Below are 21,239 nucleotides of genomic sequence, written 5' to 3' on the forward strand. Positions count from 1 at the left end.
CTATTCTGCGTGTGAGGCTTCTCAGACTTTAAAAATAAAAGGTAACCCCTTTCTTCCCCCAAAAAGGGTCTGAATAGTGGCCGAGGGAGGTCCAGTTTCTGGCCAGGAGACTTGAATCATGGGGCTCAGCAGCCCAGTCCACCCCTCACCCCAGACACCCCTCCTTCACCCTATTTAGGACCCCAGGCCCTCAACCCAGACTAGACAGAGGGAACTGTCCCCACAGCAGGTCAGTGGGCCCCAGCCCTCACCTGGGATGGCGTAACTGTGGGTGGCGTTGTGCTCCACCAGCACCTGGGCCACCGTGGGGTCTGGGACCTGGAAGGACTCATTGTACGGAGGCTTGAACTGGCCGATCACCTGATCACCGTCCCCAAAGGTCCACCTGCCAGGGCAGCAGGAGGGCCATGAGCAGGCTGGGGGTGGGTGCACATTGGCCCAGCTGCAGCCCCTCCCCACTCCCAGGGTCCCAGGCACCCGGCGCCTCCCGGCAGGTGAGGAGGCGGAAGCTGGAGGGAGAGCCTGGCACCGGCCCCACCCGGGCGCGGCCCGCCCTGCTGCCCACCAGGCCAGGCGCACTCACAGAAAGGCCACCTCCACAGCCGAGTCCACCAGCACGTGGGCGGCCAAGGCCAGGGTGGCATTGGGGGGCAGCACGGGCGGCACCGCAGACACCCGAAGGCCCCTCATCCTGTGCATCCGCTCTACGGTAACATTGTAGTTCACGGTGACGTTGCTCACGTGGTTGGAGGCCGTCAGCTAGAGACAGGAAGCGTACGTGGGCTGCCGCGGGTGGGGCGCAGGCCGTGAGGCAGCACAGAGCCCTCCCCCGCACTCACCCACAGCCAGCCGAGGGGTCCTCGGGAGCAAAGCAGAACAGAAGGCAAAGGTGAGCACCGCACGCCCTGGCCCGCCCCTGCCCCCACTGGTCCCCCCACCCACCGAGAGCTTGAAGACCGCGGCGCTCTGGTAGATGACGTTGAAGACCACGTTGTGGAAGGTCAGGGACTGCTTGTCATCAATGGTCCAGCGGAAGACCACATCCGAGCCGGCCTCCACCACGGGGCTGTACCTCTGCCAGAAGGGCACAGCGTCGGCCGGCCTCAGGGCTTTGGTGGCCAATTCTGCCCTAAGCCCGGGTCCCCCCCATCCGGACACGCCTCCCGGTGGGGCTTCCTGGGCTGACTTCAAGACACCACTGGGGAGGGGGAGGCGGGAGGGGCCGCAGGGTGTGGGACTGAGCTTGGACTGACATGCGCTCCGACCTCTCAGCCCCTCACTTTTCCTATCTGGACAGTGACCTGGTACCAGCGATGGAAAGAGCCCACCATCTCTGAACCTCCCTACAGCCTGTCCCCAGGTTCCTGCACAGGCCGCCTGGGATAGCAAGTGAGTCTCAAAGGGCCCTGTGGTTTTGGAGGTTCACCCCCGTCAGCCGACAGAATGGGTGTGACCAGGGGAAGTTGAGGCACATGACTGCATGAGCGGTAGGGGTCCGAAATGACCCTTCTCATGGCTGCTTTGTGAAGGCCACGGAGCTGGTGGCTGCCCAGTGTGGGGAGACAGCCCAGGACAGGGACAGCAGCAGGCCGCCTGGCACCAGACCCTCAGAAAGTACCCAGCAGAAGCTGCCCAAAACCGGCCACGGAGCCCCCTGTCCCGAGGCCAAGCTCCCCCTCGCCGGGGAGGGGCTGCTCTCGGCACGGGCCCCTCGTCTCAGGGGGGCTCGGGGCGGGCCGGCCGGCCCCACTTACCACCAGGACTCCCTGCAGCACGCGGGCTTCAGGGCTGGGAGTGGCACGAAGGCCACGGATAGGCTCCTCGGCCTTCACCCGCAGGCTGAGGCTGGCCTGGCCGGCGCCGTTCTCCACCACGACCTCGACGGTGTGCTCACCCTCACTCAGCCCAGGCAGCAGCAGCACGGAGAACAGGGTGGAGTTGGCCTCGAGGGCGCAGCCGGGCACCAGGGCAGCGACCGCGGCAGGGCAGGCGGCTTCGAAGGGCGCGCTCACATTGCCCCCGGGCCAGTGGGCTGTGGCTGTGGCATTGGTGCCGGAGTCCGCGCGCAGCACCAAAGCTGAGCCGTTGGTGGGCACATAGAGGCGGCCGTCCTGGGGCGTGGGACGGGCCACCTGTAGCCCGGCCACCGGTGAGAGCACATCGAAGCTGCAGGACAGGTTGTGGGTGCACACGCTGTTGCGCACCATGGCCCGCACCTCATAGCGCCCCGGCCGCTGCAGCCCCGGGTTGGGTCGCAGGCCCAGCAGGGGGGTGAGGCGCTCTGTGGTGGCGAGCAGCCGCAAGGCGCAGGCGGGGCCGGCTGGGGCTGCCTCCAGCTGGGCGGGCAGGTGGGCCAGCCAGGCCGCGGCAGTGGTGGAGAAGTACGGGGCCTTGGCGCCAGGGGCGCCCAGGGCCGGCGGGCAGCGCAGAAGGGCGCCCGGGCCAGCGTCGTGCTGCAAGGCAATGAGGTCACCGGGGAGCAGGGGGCTGTCCTGGCCACGGAAGGTGACCTACGGGAGACGAAGGCAGGCTGCATCAGGTCCTCACAGTGGACCACCCTGGTCGGGGGGCTGCAAGGGAGCAGCTGGGCAGGGTCCACCCGGGGTAACCCGGACTCACGCGCACTCCGCCAGGCCTCATAGGGGCCCCCCAGGCACTCAGGGCAGGGACAGACGGGACAGGCTCTGGGACAGGGCTGTGCGCAGAGCACAGAGCAAGGATGCAGGCAGGGCGGGTCCCGGACAGGGCGGGACCTCTGAGGGACACTGCAGCCAAAACGAGCAGAAAGGCCAGTGCAGGGCAGGGGCAGGGTGCGCCGTGTGTGTGTGGGCGGGTAGCTGAGCGGGAAGCGGATGACACCAGGCCAGTGACACGTACTGAGTACTGGGTGGGAGGGCCCGGTGGCAGGGAGAAGAGGAGCTCCTTCCACAGTGCACAGGAGGCCCTGGGGGGTCCCGGCCCGGACGTGGACCCGTTGGCACAGGCCCGGGGGTGGCAGGGGTCGTCCAGTGGCAGGTGGAGACTAGCTCGGGGGCACCAGCGTCCCTCTGGGGTGCACGCAGGGACTGACTCAGTCGTGCTCTCCGGGGACCTGCTCTCAGGTTCCCTGCTGCTTCCTGGGGCCCCTGAAATGAGAAGAGGGGTGTCGGGGCCCTGGCCCGCTATCAAGCCACAGTCAGGGGCGCCCCCATGATGACACGAGGCCTTGCCAGGCAGCACCCCAGCCCCCAGCATCACTCCTCTACCCCCTTCCCCGCCCCCCAACACTGGGCCAGCTGACTGACCCAGGCGAGCCCCACACAGGCAGTCCTGCAGATCCCGAGCCTGAGTTGGTTTCTCTGTGGACACCATTCTGTTCACCTCAAGGCTGGAGACCTGTCCAGTGGCCAAGGACCAGTGCTCGTGACCGCACAGACCCCCCCCCCCCCCCCCGCCAGGACAGAGTCCCACCTGCTTCTGCTGTGGGCCTGAAAACCTGCAGCCGCAGCTGGGCGGGCCGGCGGAGCTCCTGGGTGCTGAACTCAGCTGCAGTGAGGAAGGCTTCCCTGCTCACGCCCAGGCTGGGGAACACCATCACCTGGGGGGACAGGGCTGCTCAGCTCCACAGACCCTGACCCCCAGCCAGCCCCAGCCCTGCCGGCGCAGAGGGGAAGGAGCCACCAGACAGGGCTTGCTTCACACTGAGGAAGACAGTCACTCACGATGAGAAATCAGGTCAAAACCACCTATGAGCACCAGGACCACCACCTTGTTTTGTGAAAAAGCCCACAAACATCCAGAGAGAAGGCTCAGGAGCATTCAGGGCTCTCAGACATTGGGAGGAGGCGCTGCTTCTCTCTGCACGGTGGTGGGTTTCCTACGGCATCTTTACTGGGCACACAGGACATTAGGAAGGCCCAGAAAAAAAGAGCTTATTTTTGAAGGAACAGTGCAGCCAGACTAAGGCTCAGTCTCCAGACTATGTCCTGGAGGGTCCTGGGGTCAGCCTACCTCAACAAGCTCCTGGGGGGCCGAGAGGGCCTCCTGCTGTGCCAGGGGGCTCAAGGGTCCCTGCAGGTCCCCACTGGGTGCTCCCACGAGGAAGGTCTCCGCGTCCCACACAGGACCTGGGATGGCAAGTGTGCAATGACGAGGAGAGCGTCAGGGGCCCGAGGCGGGGCCAGACCTGGGACTGAGCCCCCCCAGCAGTAGCCTCAAACAGCTACCCCCCAGCTGTGTCTGTCTTGTTGGGTGCAGGCTCTGCTCGGAACCACAGGTGCTCAGTGACACCTAATGGACACTGAACAGCTAAGGAATGAGCCTAGGATGAGGATTGTGACTGTCCTGGCCAGGACAGGAGGAGCTCCTATTTTGGGGGGGACAGCTGTCCTGGCCAGGACAGGAGGAGCCCCTGGGGCACCCAGGAGACCCTGCACGGTGGGGGGGGGGGCGGTCCTGGTCCAGGACAGAAGGTGACCTGCAGCGCCTCCAGGGGCCCCGGCGCACCTCCAGGCCGCAGCTCGCAGACGTAGCTGTGGGGCACTGAGCACAGGTCCGTGTTGCACTGCCCCGCAGGCCCGAGCCGCACACAGCGCTCAGCCGTGGCAGGGTGCGGCTCCCCGGGCAGCCAGTTCTGGCAGCTCTCCAGGCTGAACGCCTCGCCCCGCACCGCGGGGCCTACCTCTGCCCCCTCCACAGAGGAGAAGCCAATCCACACATCCAGGCTCCTGCAGGCAGGCGGAGGAGAGAGTGGGCACTCAGGGGCTCCCCGAAAACAGGCACCCCTCCATCTGCCCTCTCTCTGGGAGCCTGCTCCTCACGGCAGCCCCTCAGGGAGGCCTTGCCCCTGTCCCCATCTCTAGATGGGGAAATTGAGGCTCAGAGAGATGACCTGGCAAGCAAGGCCATGTCAGTGTCCACATAGCAGCCATGCCTAAGGGGCCAGGGGCCCAGCTGAGGGCTCCTTGCAGGGGAAGGCTTCAATCTGGCCAAGGTCTGTGTATTCTGTGACAGGATGTGGGGGCCCCCGGGGTGCGGAGTGGCCGACTCTTGGTTTCAGCTCAGGTCATGATCTCAGGGTTGTGAGATCGAGCCCTCTGCGTCGGGCTCTGTGCTCAGCGGGGAGCCTGCTTGAGATTCTCCCTCTCCTCCTGCCTCTGCCCCCTTCCCCTTCTCTCTTTCCCTCCCTCTCTCAAATGGATAAAAAAAATCTTAAAAAAAAAAAAAAAAGCAGCTCTGGGTGTAGGTTTTGGGGAACAAAACACATGCATCTCGGCCCCCCGAACAGGCTACTCCCCACAGCTCTGCCAAGCTAGGAAGACCCTTCTGGAGGGAGGGCTTCCAGACACATGGACGGCACAGGCACTGGGGCCCGGCTACTGCCAGTTAACCAGGTGACCTTGATCATTCTGGGCCTCAATTTCCCCTTCCGGACACCGAGGATGTCCAGGGTATGATCCACAGTCTGGTCGGCCCCCCTCCCACACAGGGACGCGGGGAGAAATGGGCATCTGGCCTCTGGCCGCAGCAAGCGCTGATGGCTGGGGGGAGGGCTGGTGCTGGCTACAGGGAAGCACATTTCCTCTCGGGCCTGGGGGGCCGAGGGTGGCCTCCATGGTCACACCAGAACCGGCCCTACCCCTGCCAGGAGGGGCTCAGCAGGGGACAGCAGGGGGTGGGCAGCCTGTAGGACCCGGGATGCATCAACCCTACCCCCACGCACACATCTCTGTGCGGAGAGCTGATGGGAATGGCATCAGCTGAGCAAGACGGGGCTCCTTGGCTGCAGTCAGGCCAGCCAGCTGGACGTGGCTCCTCCAGCCACCCCCACCTGTCCTCCTGATCCTCCTCAAGCCTTAGGCTCCATCCCCACCCCAGCATTTCGGGGACCCCACCTCACAGCCTCTCGGGGGGCGGGGGGCGGTACCTGGTGACCTGGGAGACCAGGAAGCGCTGGACGGCGGGACTGTCCACCATGGCCAGGGCGGCCCCGGCCCAGGCCTGGCACTGCTCCTGCGCCTGCAGCCAGGCGGCCTTCTCTGCTACCAGGCGGTAGCAGTGCCCATTGCCGGGGAAGATTGCGGTGTCCGAGGGGCAGAGCGGATGTACCACTGGGGGGTCGGCGGGCAGAGAAGGGGGCATCAGTGTGTCCCCAACCAGGACCACCCCACCCACGCCAGCCCCTCGGGGTGAGGAGGGGAGGGACAACCCAGGCCCGGGGGCAGCAGGGCACCCACCTCGGGCTGGCTCCTCGCCCACAGCCACAATGCTGTATGTGGCTTCGAGGTCCGAGCCGCCACGATTTCGGACACTAAGCTTGAGGGTCTCATCACTGCGCACCGAGACGAGGCATGTGAGCTCCAGGGCCACAGGGGCTGCCTCCACCTGCACCTCGGCCCCCAGCCGGGCGGAGCCGGCCCCCAGGGCCAACACAGCTGTCACGTGATAGCGGCCGGGCAGCATGTAGCGGTGCGTGGTGGAGGAGCCAGCAACGTCCACCTTGGGGGAGCCGTCGCCGAAGTCCCAGTGTGTGGAGCTGACGGGCAGGGAGGCAGTGACGTGGAAGGCTGCTTGCTGGCCAGAGGCCAGGGGTCCCTGAGGCCCCACCAGGGTGGCCCCTGGGGAGGCAGGGAAGATGTTCCGGAGAAGGGCGGGGCCCCTGCAGGCAGGGGTGAGGGGCGATGGGGTGCTGGAGCAAAAGGGCAGGCAGGCCGAGGAGGTGTTGGGGGGCCGGGCCGCCCCGCACAGGCACCAGCCCTGGTCTGAGAGGGCCCCGAGGCCCTGGCCGGCCGCGAAACAGAAGGCACTGCATGCCGCGGGTGTCAGTGGGCCCTCGTGGGCAGCTGAGAAGGCCACCAGCACCACAGCGCCCGAGCTGTTGTCAGGAAGGCAGGCGATGTACTCCTCACCTGGACGGAGCAGACAGGCTGGTCCCCGGCATGCCCCCGCTCCGGATCCCACATCACATCACCCCGCTGCTCTCGCCACCTCCCACCTGCACTGGCCCCTTGGTCCACAGGACCCTCCGGACCCCCAACCCGGTCTGTCTCAACCACCGTGACTACTGTCCACGTGCCTCCCAGCCCCATCCACCCCCACCCACGCTGGTAACCCCGGAGCACCTATGGGGACCTGCCGAGCAGGGAAGGCCCCAGCTGGCCCTACTCCAGCCACACTCACCACAGCCGCCATCCAACAAGGGGACACCGAGGAGGGGCCGGCCAGCTAGGGGGCCGGGCCCGGCACACGTGGCTGCCTCGGGCCGAACCACACGAACCTGCCGCTCCTCCACCCAGCGAGGCAGCCACGCCAGACCACAGTCACACTCCAGCGGGTTTCCACTCAGGTTTCTGCGGGAGGCGCGAGGCTGGGCACTCAGCGGATGGCAGGGCAGGTGAGGGGGACCCGAGGAAGGGTCTCTGCTGGCCTCAACGCAAGGAGCGGGGGCCTGGGGTGCCCTCACAAGCACAGCACCCCGCCATCCCTGTGGCAGTGCCGGGCCCCGAAAGAGCTCCGGTGGGCAAGCACACAGCCCCCAGCGCCTGGTCTCAAACAGGAATGGGCACGGAGGCCAGGTCAGGAGGGCAGGGAGGGTAACTGGGGGGGGCCGGGGGGGGGCTCAGGCTTGGCTACTGACACCCACCAAAAACAACTTACATTTCACTTAAATTAAATAAATTAGCAAATATTCCTTCTTCTAAAGTAGAAATCTTGTTGTTACTTATGTCCCTGGAAGAAAGGGGGGGATTCAGCAAGGTCTGAAGGAAGCCCCCATAACAGAAAAGGTGACAGGCAGCCGCCACCTGCCCACCCCATGGAATCACACAGCCCCCTGGAGTGGACACTCACAGCTCTGTCAGTGCGGAGAGGTTCGCCAGGAGCCCCACGTCCAGGGCCTGGAGCAGGTTGTGGGAGACATCTCTGGGGAGCAAGGTGGTCACTGGTCAGTGCCGGAGCCCCGGACAGGGCACAAAGCAGACCCAGGCCCACCCCCAGAGGCTCCCCCACACGCTCCAACTCCCTGCTCTTGAGGCCAGGATAGAGGATCCAAATGAATGGAGCAGGAGAGGGCTGGGAGCCTTCAGGACTCCGTCCCTGCCCTGCCCCACTCCCCTCCTCTGCCCAGTCCCCCGCCCCCTGCCCCAGCAGTGCCATCCCACATAGGGCCTGAAACACACCATGGCAGCCCAAGGGTCTCCAGGGCCAGGGGCCTTGCTGCTGCCGGCTTGGGGGAGGGCTGGCCTCCGAGTGCCACCAAGACACAGTGGGGCACAAAGACCAGATAAGCAGGGAGGGGACCCTGGGGGACCACCTCATCTGAGAGCTACGGTGACAGGCCACAGTAAACACGAGGTTAACAGGACCCCAGGACAAACACCGGCATGGTCTACAAGGTAACACACAGGTTCAACAGGAAGCATAGCCGGGCAGGAATCAGGGAGGCCGGCTGAAAGGGGAGACGTGCACTGGTGTCCGACCGCGCTGCTGCGTTGGGTGGACGCTCCAGAGACAGGCGGGCCCCGCCAGAGTCCACGCAAGGGCACAGCAGACCAGGAGTGAGAGCCGGCTCTCCGTAAACCCCAGGAGGTTCAACACCAGCTGGGACGGGCGAGTGTCACAAAGCCTGAAGCCAAAGGTGACAACTGACGGGGAGAACATAGGAGAGCATCACACGATTCTCCGAGCGTCAGGCACCAGCAGCAATCAAACGGCAAAGCCAGAAGATCCAACTACAGAAAAACACGCAACCTCCACACAAAGCATCATAAATAAAACCAGACAACAGGCTGGGAAGAGCACTACCAACTTCCAGCGGGGTCAAAGGCCCCAGCGCCCTTTCCGCACGCACCTACCAGACAGCGGCTCCAGGACCAGAGCACAGAATGCGAGCTTCACCAAAGAAACAGAGATCCCAGACACAAGGAGACGCACCGGGGAGAACAGCACGAAAGCACCTTCATCCGCCAAGTCGTGAATATTTCAGAACCACGACCCCTGGTGCTGGCGACAGCCACCCCCCCCCCGCCCCCGCAAGGAGGGTCAAAGCCCTTCAAACAGCACGCTCTGCGGCCAACGACTCCACTCTCCCTCCCAGCCCGGAGGTGGAGGCCACGGTTGCCCCTACCCATCCACTCCCCTGACCTGGGAGACACTTCTGGTCCCTGCTTCACTGCATCCTCCTCATCCCTGCCCCAGGCTCCCACGTCTGAGTAGCCCCCTCCTGTGGCCTCCAAACTGATGAGGCCTGGGCCTCCCACCTGCACAGCCTCTGCCCTTGCAGGTCACCGCTCGCCCTCGGATATCCCCAGAATGCCTCTCACTGGCCCTAACCTGGCTCCCAGTGACCACCCAGTCGTGCAGAGGTGGGGGTCCACTGACACCTCCTCCTGGCCCAACCATTTCCAGGTCCTGCCAACCCAGCTCTTCCAACACTCAGACTCTCACCCTACCCCAAGCATAGCCTGGTCAGATACCCCATCCCTGGGCACCTGCCTGGCTGCCACGGCCCCTCCTATCTAAGCTCCTGAGGCAGCCTGGGTGGGGCGGGGGTGGTGTCCAGCTCCCAAAAGTCACCCTCTGAAACGGAGCCTGCTCCAAATACAGCAGGACCTGAGAAGGGGCTGGTGCGAAAACAAGGTCCTCATGGGAGAGCTGAGGCGCACACACAGGCCCCTGAGGACATGGGGGAGGAGGGGGTCCCAGGGCTTCGCAGGCTGGGACGCCTGGTGCAGCACCCCAGCCTGGCTCATGATGCTGCAGACCATGTCTGGAACCAGGCTCAGGAAACGACCCCCACCACAGCCCGACCGCTGCTTCACCCGGGAGGGGCTGGAGCACCTGTTGGGAGCAGGTGGGGCTGGGGGCCAGGGGTCTCCACCTGGAGCAGCCCCCCACTGCTGTGACCGGTATGCCCAACCAAGCAAGAGCCAGGGCGGCTAACTTGGCAAGTTCAACTTCCAGGCAAGAGGTTCAAAAATGCAGCACAAGCCGGAGCCTCACATGGCAGAGGGCCCCCAGCCCCAAGAACCAGGGTCACCACAGACGCCCCTCCCCTCACCTGTGGGGAGAGACAGGATTTACAGTGGCAGCGACCAGAGCCCATTGGTCAATCGGCGGGTGCAACCCCCTCAGCACACGGATGCAAGAGAAATCCAGGTGCAAAATGCAGCCCCTCCCCCTGCAACTGTTCAAACTAAGATCTAAAGAAAGTGCCGGAAAGGGTGCACCATAGCAGCTCCAGTCTTGAGAGCACGCGAGTCCCCTGAGTTTTCCACCCTCATTTTGCCCTTGAAGTAGGAGAAACAGGGTAGGAGTGGATGGACAGGCTGCCCCGGGGGCCTGGAGTGGGGGTTTCAGAGGGGAACAGGCGGCGAGGGGGCTGGCAAGGGGGGCCAGGAGCCCCATCGGAAGAGGAGGTTGGGGCAGCGAGGCCGCCTCCACTCAAGAAGTGGCACTCTCACTGACCATGGGCTCAGGCCAGAGCCCTGCCCCATCCCAGCTCGGTGCCCAAGGTCTCCACGAGCCTCTTGGCTTCCCATCTGGGGGGAGGGTGGACACAGAGAGACAGCGTGCGTGTGGCTATATGCGCAGGTCCGTCTCCACCCAGAACCTGGGTTCCAGGAACTCCATGGCTGGAAAGGCTTTTGGGGGCCAGGGGACATGGGGACAGGATTTTCTGGCTAGGTTACCTGTGCCCCCCACAATGGAGCCTAGATTCCCCCGTCCCTTCTCACACGTGGCAGAGGAAGGGGTGCTTTCTGATGGGTCAGGCTGGGCCTTCCTCTAGGGTACACTGCCCACCCTGTGTTCCACAGGCTCACCCCAGCCGGCCCGCTCCCACTCCCGGGGTAGGGTGGACAGGCCAGGCCGGGAGACCAGGGAGAGGTTGGCCGGACTCCCACCCAACTGGTCAAGCACGATGCTCAATCTTGGGCCTCAAGCAGAAGACAAAAGAAAGAAGGAAAATCCCTAAAATGTTTTCCACATCCCATTTTCTGGAAAATCCATCATGAGTGGCAGCTGCTGGGAACCGCCCTTGGTGCCTGAGAAACCAGGGCAGCGGGTGGGCGGGGCGGGTCAAGCTCAGCGTCCAGGCCACTCAGCCAGCACCCACCCCGGCCCATCAGGACATTGCTGTCCCTGGCCTCACTGGCCCGTGGCTCCAGGTCATCCTCGGGCCAGTTAAGTCCTCCATCCAGCTCTGCGTGGTCCAGCAGCCCCACTGAGGCTCCCCTCTCCTGCATGCGGAAGGCCCCACGTCAGTCAGTCACAGGCACTGGCCACATGCTCCCTGCTCTCCAGGGCCCAGTTGAGCCCCCCACCCCCCGCACTTACCTGGGCCTAGCCTGGCCCCTGGTGCACAGAAAATATCAACAGGCTCCCCAGGATCTTCCACGGCCAAGGTCCCGTGCCCCAAGGGCATACCATGCCCTGAGCCCCAGCCCCCCAGCCTGCCCCACGGTGTGGGAGCGTCTGTTTGGGGCAGGCCATGGGTAACCATGTACACTGGGAGAGATGGGAAGGGCAGAGGGGACCCTGAGGGGGAGCTCTGGGTGTCACTGGAAGGAGGACATGGAAAGAGAACACTGGTAGGGTCCTCACCCAGTCCCACACCCCCAAGGTCCTCAACAGCCATATGTCCACATTTATTCTTGCCATCAACGTTCTGGGGGAATGCCAAGGAGGCCTCGGCCAGCCCTCCCCCCCAGGTGACATCATCATAGTCTGACACCCTGCCCCCACACCGGTGTTCCCCAGGTCTTACAACCGCAGGGGAGAGACACAGCAGGCCCAGGGAGCCGCCCAAGCCGCAGGGGCTTGGGCCAAGCAGCAGCTGGCCTCTACTGGGAGGAGGGCCAGCAGCCTGGCTGGACAGCACCCTTAAGAGGTCCCGGGCCAAGCAGGGCCCACCCTCTGGGCCAGCTAGATACTCCCCAGCCCCTCCAAGGCCCACACAAGCAACCTCCACAAATCCCCAGGCCAGGGCTGGAGGGGTCAGGCCAGCTTCGGGAGGAGGTGGGTGACCTGGGGACCCACACACCACCAGGGGACAGGCACACACCCACAACAGCACAAGACACATGTCACCTCCCCAGGCACCAGGGATCAGGTTGAGAGGCTGGCCTTCCTTCTCCTCCCCCACAGTGACCCAGCAGTCCACTGGGGAGCCCAGGCTGTCCCCCATGCTCCCCCTGCCTTCCAGACCAGACATCCTCATGAGGGGGGACACCAGCCTCCCTGGGGTACAGGCCCCCAACGGCATGTCCCTGAATGTCTGGGTCTGCTCTTTCCTGCTCCAAGCAGAAGCCTGGTGGAGGGTCCTTGCTTCCACCACCAAGCTGGAGGTGCCCAGCAGGTGCTGAAGGACCCCCATCGGATAGGCGGCTCCCCCTTGCCCTCTCCACACAAGGTTCAGCACCTGCGTCCTGCCCCTGCTCACATCAGGGCCCAGCGGGGAGAGGTGAGAAAGGGCTGCACCCAGAAGAGGGGAGTGGATCAGGGTGCGTGAAGGTAGAAGCCAAGGAGAGGGTGGTCACGAGCAGGTCTGCAGTGTTCTTGAGCCTGGGGTGGCCAAGAGCACTCTACCCTTCTAGAGCTGAGGAACTGGAGGCCCCAGAGAAGCTGGGCCCCTGCCCTGCAGCCCTGAGTGGCCACAGTTTCCTCCTCTGCCAGAGAGGAGCGGCTCGTGTGCCCGTTCCCCAGTCCAGATGCTGGGCGGGGTCTGGGGGCCAGCCGGAGCCCCCAAGGAAACATCTGCACATTCCAGACGCATGTGGTCAGCGGCGGGGGCGAGTGCCAGGCCCCAGCCCGTCACCCCCACCCCTGCGCTGGCCGCCGCACTGGAAACAGGGCTTGGGGGGGAACGGGCTCCAGAGGGGCTGCTGCAGAGGTTATGTAACCCACTCCTCCCGAGCCAGCAGCTGCCTCCTCCCTCTGGCAGGACGGGACAGAGTGCTGGCGGGAGAGAGGGTACCCGCCTCCCCATCCAAGGCCCAGGGCTCCGCGCTGCTCCCTCTACCACGGGGCACCTGGAAACACAGCCTCGGCTGGCCTGTCCTTTCCCTGGAGGCACTGCCAGCTCTGGGGGGAAACAGGTTCTCCTCAGCCCAGCAAGGAGGACCCCCGACTAATCCCCTCAGGAGCCAGGCTCAGGCAAAAGGGGAGAGGCTACAGTGCTGAACCTGCCCCCCCGCACCCCCGCCCCGGGCCCGGGCCCTGGGGCTGGCGACACCGCAGCTCCCCCCAGCACCGGGGCAGGCCGCCGGGAGCACCGAGCCAGTTTGCGTGTAATAACCTCATTCTGTTTTCATTCTGTCTATTTATGGTGAGCAAGGCTGGCTTCCAGGGCCGGAAATGATGATGTGTAAATTAATGAATTCAAGTTTAGGAAGGAGCGGATTTGAAGACAAACATGCGGACAGGGCCAGCTGGGGAGGGGGCAGAGGCAGGTTCTCCGTGGAGGGGTCCGCTGGCCCCAGGGCAGCGGCGAGGGGCTGTCTCAGCCTCCAAAGTGAGGAGAAGAGGTCTGCATGGGAACCTCCCAGATCCAGGAGGTGGCCCATGTTTCACAGCGTTTTGTGGGGGCCCCCACACCTGAGCTCTGCCCCTCCCACTGCTGAATTCTCACCAGGATGGGGCATAGATAGCTGGTGTGGTGATGCTGCACGCAGGCCAGGACAAGGAGGGGAACTCAGACCTGCAGAAAGGAGATGAGCGGGGGGCGTCCTCCACATTGGGACAGAAAGATCAACCCACCCCGAGGCAGTCACCTTCAGAGCATTAACAAGACAGGGTGGGGCCCCCTCCCAGGAGAGGGTCTAGCCTGCTCCTCCCCCTGTGGCTAGGGATTTGGGGTCCCCTTCAGGGCAAAGGGAGCAAAAGGACCAGCACCAAGGGTGCCCAGCCTCCCCCCAGATCTAGCATCTGTACTCAGCAGCTGCGCTCAGACCTGTCACAGCCAGCCAGGCCAGGAGCGCGCCATCCCATTTTATAGGTGGGAATGTGGAGGCTCGGGGAGGCTGCCCTGCTCGTCCCACCATCACCTCCCCAGAGTCGGGAGACTGAAGGAGGAAGGCTGGGCTCTTCCCCATCCTGGCGGGGGTGGGGGGGCTGGCATGTGGCCTCTGGCTTGCCAGGGGCAGAGACATCAGTCCAGCGTGGCTAGCCAGCCCATCACCCCCTCAGCTGCCGGGCATGGCCAATGGCACGAAGCAGCCTGACCCCAGGGCTATACAGCAGCTTGCAGGCACCGGACCCTGGAGGCCAATCGTGCTGTTAGCCTTGCCCTGAGCACTGGCCCTCATTCCCTGCTTCCAGAAGGAAAAGCTGGCTTCTGGCCCTGCCTTAGGACAAAGCCCTTTCCAGGGGGGCCCCATAGCATCCTTCAGGGCACGGGGGCTGCTAAAATCAGGGACACCACACTTGGCCAGGCCTGGGCCCACAGGCACCTCAGTCAGGGAGAGAATGAGCCCTGCCCACCTTGGCCACAAACGCAGCCCCTTCCCTGGCACGGGCGGCTGGGCACCACTGGGCCCCTTGGCGGAGACGGCTGCCAAGCCACAAAGAACGAGGTGTTCCGGGAAAAAAGGACGTGAGCTGCATTTTCCAGCTGCGTTCTATTCGGCAGCAAGACTGCAGGCACGCTCGGCCGGCGCCCCCGCTGCACGCGGCCCACCCCGTGGACACGGCCCCGCCTTGGCCGGCTGGAGACGCACAGGCACCCAGCTCAGAGGGCCAGACGGCCGCCGCCACCCCAGACAGCGGCAGGACAAACGGGATGTTTTCATTCCAGAGCGCTCCGCGGGCTAGGCCCGTCTGGGTTCCCACTGCTGGCGCTGGCCACTGCAGAGTGTTCTGGAAAGGAAAATGTGCATCTCCATCCAAAATGGCTTCCTCACTTGAAACCTAGCTCATCCAGGGCCTCCCTCAAGAGCCAGGGTCTCAAGAGCTGTGGGGGAGCACGGGTAGCAGCAGAAGCACATCCCATCCCACGGGCAGCGTGTGGGGGCAGGAGCCACGTCCTCCAGGGCCACCCAGCCAGCTGTCAGAAGACGGTGGCCAGCGACAAGCTGCCCAGGGCCAAGGCAGAGCAACAGAGAGAGGAGGCGGCGGCCCCCACAGGAGACACCCTAGTCTCAGGCCCCGGGAGAGCCGCAGGATGAGCCTGCAGAGAAGCAGGAGAGGGAAACTGAGTCTCACCGACACAGTGTGCCTACGCTGCAGCAAGATCACCAGGGTGTGCCATGCGCGTGATGGTGGAGCCAGCAGCAGGGCTGATGTGGGGGGCACCAAGCAGCTCTCGTGGCCAGGGATTTCAGCGGCGCCCCATCACCCCAGGTCACAGACAAAGGTGAACATGGGAAGTGACACTTTCTAGTCACACCTCAAAGCTTCACTGTGTCACAAATCCGTACCTGAACGCATCAAAAACACAAATGCACAAAACTGACACCCAACACCAGAGGAGCGTGCCAGGGGTCCCAACTCCCAACAGCTGCATGGCCCTGCACTGAAGACACCTCTGAGGTCAGAGCAGAGGGGGCAGCAAGGCTTCTGGACCTCGGGGCCTCCCTCCAGCTGGAGCTCAGGGCTGTACAGGAGTCCGCCCCCCACCCCCAATTTGGTCTGAACAACGCAGTGACTGGCACACGTGCTCAGGGCTCCTCTCTCCGTGCTTCTGTTCTGTCAGCAGGACAGGTCCCAAGGACCCATCGGTCAGTGGCCAGTGCTTGGGGACAAGGTAATGGGCTCTGAGGATGTGGACAGAATGGAGCCAAGGGGCCACCCTGGCAATGGTTACAGTTACCGTGGTCCCAGCGCTGAGCCCTATGGACACGCCCACAATCCCAGAAGGGACATCCATCCTCGGTGCCCACTGTACGAGTGAGGAGACTAAAGCTTGGGAAGGCTGAGAGACGCAGCCAAGGTCACGCAGGAAATGGAGGAGCTGGGATTGAATCAGGTCTGATTCAGGGCCAGAGTCCCGACTGCTGGGTCTCCACGCCTCCCTCCCAGAACCAGACAGGAAGTCAGTGGGAAGAACCCCAGCACAGATAGCAGATCGACGCCCGAGGACGGAGCTGCAGGGAAGGGCCAAGCCAGCAGCTGAGGCCGGAGCCCAGAGCCCACCCAGTCCCCCTCAATCCCACAGGGGGTGCCCCCCACTGCCACTTCTATGAGCCAGGCCCCTGTGTGCGGCACTGGGGGTATGCCCCAGAGTGCGCTGATGCAGTCACCTCTCCGCCACAACTCACCAGCCGTGTGACCCTAGGAAGTGACTTAACCTCAGGGAGCCTCAGTTTCCTGGTCTGTAAAATGGGACCAAGAGAGCTTCCAACGCCATAGTATCATGCAGATGGAAGGTGACACAGGACAGAAAGGGCTTAGCAAGGAGCCCAGCACGTGGCAACCACGGAGTGAGAGGACGACCCAGTGGTGGGGAGCGGGGTACACACCCCCAGCTATTTTCAGAGATTTCGTTTTCAATTCAGTTGTACTTCACATACTATAAAGTTCACCCTTGTGAAACTTACAACTCAGTGGTTCCTAGTGTGTTCTCAAGGTTGCGCAACCAGCACCACTGTCTGATTCCACAACATTCTCACCCCAAACAGAAACACCTCCCCTACTCAGCTAGACACGCTAGTCTGCTTTCTGGTTCCATGCATTTGCCTGTTCTGGACATTTCCTACCAGTGAAATCATTCAACACGTGGCCTCTTATGTCTGGCTTCTTTCACTTAACATGTCTTCAAGGCTTGTACAGGTTGGAGCAGGTGTCAGGGCTCCGTTCCTGTTAACGGCTGAGTAGTACTCCAGCAGATTGGCAGACCACGTTCGGTTCCTCTGTTCTTCTGTTGCTGGACACCTGCACTGTCTCTATGTTCCGGCTACTATGAATCCTGCCACTGTGAACATTTGTGTACAAATTTCTGTGTGGACCCAGGTTTCACTTCTCTTGGGCAGACACCTAGGAGCAGAATGGCTGGGTCCTTCCGAGGAGCCGGCAGACCGCCCTCCAGAGGGCTGCTCCATTCTGCGTCCCGCCAGGGTTGGGTGGGTGGTCCGATTTCTCCACACCTCGAGACGCTGGCTACCATCTGTCTGCGACAGCCGTCCACATGGGCATGAGGGGCATCTCACTGCAGTTTGATCTGCGTTTCCCTGAAAGCAACATGTTGAGCTTCTTTTCATGTGCTTACTGGTCATCTGTCTCTTTTTTGGAGGTATGTCTGCTCAGATCCTTCACCCATTTTTTAATTGGACCCTTGATCTCATTCACGTTGAGAATACATAAAAACCCTTGTTGTCACTGTTTTTAATCAACGTTCTGGCTACGAGTCCCTCGCCACGTAAAAGACTCGCACATGCTCTCCACCTGGCAGCTGTTTGGCAGGTGGGCTCATTTTCCTAGAGGTGGCGGTCCTCACTACTCCCAGCACCACCCAGCTCCTGAGGGTTGCTGGAACTGTGGGTTCTCTGGTGTTGGTCTCTTCAAGTACCTGAGTGTTGCAGATGCAGCCCAAGCCTCCCCATTCACCTTCCCGCCCAGGCAGGGGGCCCTCCTACAGTGTGTCCTCCTGTCGACAGCTCTGGCAAATGTGCATTCCGTGTCCTCTTGGGAAACTACGGCTACACATGCATTTGTATTCTGAATTCCAAGGGCTGGCTGCGCACCTCAGGGGACATGAGCGTGAGAGCAGCTGGGCGTGCAGGACGCCCAGATCCTCCCGAGACCCATCTCCACCCAGTAGCCAGTGTTCTGTGCCTCTTCCATCTGGGACCCTTCAATGCTGTCCCTAACAGTTGCCTGGATAAAGGCTTCACCTCCCACGCCTCCCATCACCTGGGGCCTCAGAGACTCCTCCAAGCTGTCCCTTGTCTGGGACGCTCTCTCTCAGACCTTCCAATGTCACCTACACTGGGGGTCCTTCCAGGTAGCCCCTCTAAAGCAGCCCCCCATTATCTGTGTCTTTGGCTTAACATCAGCTTCCCGGTGAGAATTGAGCCTCAGAGACTCCAGACACAGGGCCCGGCATGCAGCAGTCAGGCTCTCTGCCTGCTGAGGGCTCAGGAAGGGAACCCTCTGTGGTCTGGCCAGTCCAAGGCAGCCTAACATGTCACGCACACACCAGGCCCGCAGTCTGCTCCCCAATGCCCACCTTCCCTCGCACCCATGCGCTATGCAGATGCTAGAGACCTAGCCTCCTCCAGTCCCCGACTCTCCTGCCATTCAGGGGCATGGGCGGGGAAGGGTGAGGCCCTAAGCACCCCCCAGGTGACACAAGACCCTAAGGCCCTGATATTTCCATCAACGAACCAAGTCCCTGAGTTCCTGCCCCAAACCTAGTCCTAGACCGGTGGCTGAAGTGAGCAGCACACAGCCCTGACAAGGGGCTGGCCCAAAGCAACCACACCTGAAACTGACCGACAGGCGACATGCGGAGCAGCACCTTCACATGTGAACTTCCCCTGGTGACGAACATGCTCAGTCTCTGCGGTCCTGTCCCAATGGCCACAAGCGCCTCCAGAGGACGTGAAATGTGGCTTGCTACACAGCACAGCTCTGGAGCAACCATCCAGCTACAGGAAACAGAGGCAGGAGGACACAGGGGATGCCGCCATGGAGATGACACAGGCGCAGTCCAAACCCAGCTGCTCTCGGAGCCAGTTTCAACAAGTTGCATGAGGAAGGAAAGAGATGAGGGAGAGTGGATACCTCATCAGAAGACAAAAGACACAGACTAATTGTACCATGTGGACCTTATTTGGATCCTAATTCAAACGACTAAAAAAAAAAATGGAGACAACCAAAAACCTAAACATGCTGGCACGGACGGGATTGGGGAATTGCTCACAGTCTTAGGTGTGACCACGTATAAGGTGATATAAGGTATAAGGTGTGATGCTTATACGTCAAAGGACAGGACAGCTGGCAACTGGTTCAAAGACGGACGGAGGTGGGGTGTGGAGGGGCAGGACAGAGGGCGATGGGTCCATGAAGTTCAGCACGCAATTTTGTCTACTTCTTCTGGGTCTGTTCAAATTCTCCACGATAAAGCTTTTAAAACGGGACAACAGCAACACTTTGCTGAGTAACGTCATCTGTCTCAGGCGCCTTCCAGCAGCACTGTTAACCCAGGCGAGGGTTACCCAGGTCTGGCTCATGACAGAGGTACCAGGCCTGAACCCAGCAGGACCAGGAGAGAGCACAGTTTTCCTTGGGTTCCTGCTCCCCAGCCTCCAGAAATTTCCCAGAGGCAGCTTCGGGGTGTAAAGAATAGCGCGGGGTCTCCTCCGTTCCCCATCCACTTGTGTCTCAGGATTCCATCGCAAGCTCAGAGGGGCCAGCAACCCTGGGAATCCTGCCGGCTCAGGCCGGGCCAGGCCACCAGCTCCCAGGACCTCCAAAACCCAGGAGCAGATCCTACAGAGACACATGCAAAGCAACAGTCTTGGGCTCCATCACTGTGCCCAAGAGGCTCCAGAGCCTGCACCTGCTGCAGGATCCTGACTGAGCCACCTGTATTGTTTACTTCCTACCCAGCTCCTGGAGGCCAGCTCAGCATCAGCTGCTGGGGAAGCAGAGAATAACCAGAAGAAACCAGGCCTGACCTCAGCAGCTCCCAGCCCACCAGAGATGGAGGTATCTTCACCACAGTATCCAGAAACAAGGAGGGGGGGGTGTGGGGAATCTGATCCAATTATGCTGGTGCAGGCAAGAGGCCATCTCCACAGAGACAGAGGGGGTGGTGAATGCTCAAGGGGTCAGGTAGCAAAGCGACAGGCCCAGTGTGACCCCAGCACACACACCCCCATCCCGCCCCTGGCCATGGCTCCCAGCTAATCCTGGAGAACCTGCTCTTCCCCCACCCCCATCCCACTCACCAAAGCCCCAAGGACATCCAGACCACCCAGGAGAAATACCCACCCCTACTTCACCCACTTACTCCCCAACATCCAAACTCATCTGAACACTGACCATGGGGTCACCTAATTAAAGGTGGCCATACACTGGAGGCACCCAGGGAATATTACAGAACCAAATTCCAGGACCCATCCCCAGATTTCACAAGCCTGAGGATGTTAAATGCTCCCCAATGGATTCTAGCACGTGGCCAAGGACAGATGGGAGTCCTGGCTTCGGTAGCTGAAAGTGCCCAAGAAATCCAAACAGGGCCATGGGAATGCAGATCAGCAGGCCCTGAGCCTGCCCCTAGCCTGGGGACAACTGTCTGCAAATCTGGGTCCCCTGCACCCTGTCCATTCCAATTTCGGGTCCTGGGAATCTCCGTCAATCCCAGCTCTGCTATGTGCTGGCCACGGCTTGGTACCTGGGCAAGTCACATCCCCTGAGTCTGTTTTCTCGTGTGTAAAAGAGGAATCTTCGCTGTACCTCTGCCTCAGAGGGCCAGGGGAGGGTCACAGCCAGAGCCTGGCACAGGGCTCACAAAACACCTGAAAACAGCTCTTCAGCGTTTTAAACTACTCCTGCAACCCCACCTGCCCACTGTCCCCAGGATCACATCAGAGCCCTCTGAGCCCAGCCCACCTCCCCACAACTCCCTTGCAGTGCCACACTGGGGTGTACCTTAACACCCACACATGACCAAATGCAGCCTCCGGACCTTGCACACACGGTTCCCTCCTCCCGTCCTGCTGCCACCTTGTCACTCCTCCTTTAACATCAGGCCAAGTCTTACACATCCTTCAAATCTTTATCCAGACACCTCTTCCGGGAAGCCTTCCCCGCCATCCCAGACAGAGCTCTCCTCCTCCAGGCTTCCTGCTGCACGGCTCCCAGGTGCAGAGCATCCCCCAGGCCAGGCTGCGTTCTATTAGTCCTTAATTAGCGTCTAAGTGCCGGCCGGTTCCCTTCAGACACCTTCCACCCCGCCCCCGCGCGCTGTCTCAGGTTCCCCCATCAACTCGCGATTGCGGAGCCCCCCAGGTGGGGCGTTTCTGCGTTCAGAGAAACCGGGAATCTTCTGCTTCGCCCCGGCCCAGGCCAGGGGCGCTGAGGACCGCCCGCGGTCCCGGGTTTTCCTTATTTAGTCGGGCCGACCTCACTGCGCTGGAGCCTCGCCCTGGGAGAGGCCTGGCCCGCACTCCGTTTCCCCTTCAGAGGCCAGGGACGCGCCCACGCCCTGCGAGGCCCGCCAGGCCGGCGGCCTGCCCGGCCGGGCCTCTCCCCGGAGCCGAGGGTGCAGGCGCGCCGAGGCCGCCCCACGCCCCGGGCGCCCCCGAGTCCCGGCGCCATGG

General features: G+C 62.5%; 1 protein-coding gene across 7 annotated transcripts in view; it reads right to left on the reverse strand.

Moving 5' to 3' along the window:
* Positions 1-21,239, reverse strand: part of PKD1 (polycystin 1, transient receptor potential channel interacting) — a 41,141-nt gene that overhangs the window by 19,456 nt on the left and 446 nt on the right. For 6 of the 7 annotated variants that reach the window (XR_010411780.1, XM_064592344.1, XM_064592343.1 and 3 more), the window contains exons 2-14: positions 7,828-7,899; positions 7,636-7,707; positions 7,159-7,328; positions 6,216-6,887; positions 5,906-6,089; positions 4,486-4,706; positions 3,991-4,106; positions 3,451-3,577; positions 2,878-3,125; positions 1,755-2,510; positions 943-1,074; positions 584-759; positions 252-385 (exon numbers count right to left, since the gene is read on the reverse strand). Coding sequence is in view for 6 of the 7 variants with exons in the window: in XM_064592344.1 (XP_064448414.1) it covers positions 252-385; positions 584-759; positions 943-1,074; positions 1,755-2,510; positions 2,878-3,125; positions 3,451-3,577; positions 3,991-4,106; positions 4,486-4,706; positions 5,906-6,089; positions 6,216-6,887; positions 7,159-7,328; positions 7,636-7,707; positions 7,828-7,899 (3,080 nt within the window). In the remaining variant the exon portion in view is untranslated. Of the gene's footprint in view, positions 1-251; positions 386-583; positions 760-942; positions 1,075-1,754; positions 2,511-2,877; positions 3,126-3,284; positions 3,376-3,450; positions 3,578-3,990; positions 4,107-4,485; positions 4,707-5,905; positions 6,090-6,215; positions 6,888-7,158; positions 7,329-7,635; positions 7,708-7,827; positions 7,900-21,239 lie in introns of those variants that run through there. The other variant, XM_064592345.1, reaches the window with a different exon arrangement.

This window comes from Mirounga angustirostris, unplaced genomic scaffold, assembly GCF_029215605.1.
Source record: "Mirounga angustirostris isolate CCGP_5_RB_7025 unplaced genomic scaffold, mMirAng1.0.hap1 SCAF_5, whole genome shotgun sequence".
NCBI classification, from domain to species: Eukaryota; Metazoa; Chordata; class Mammalia; order Carnivora; family Phocidae; genus Mirounga; species Mirounga angustirostris.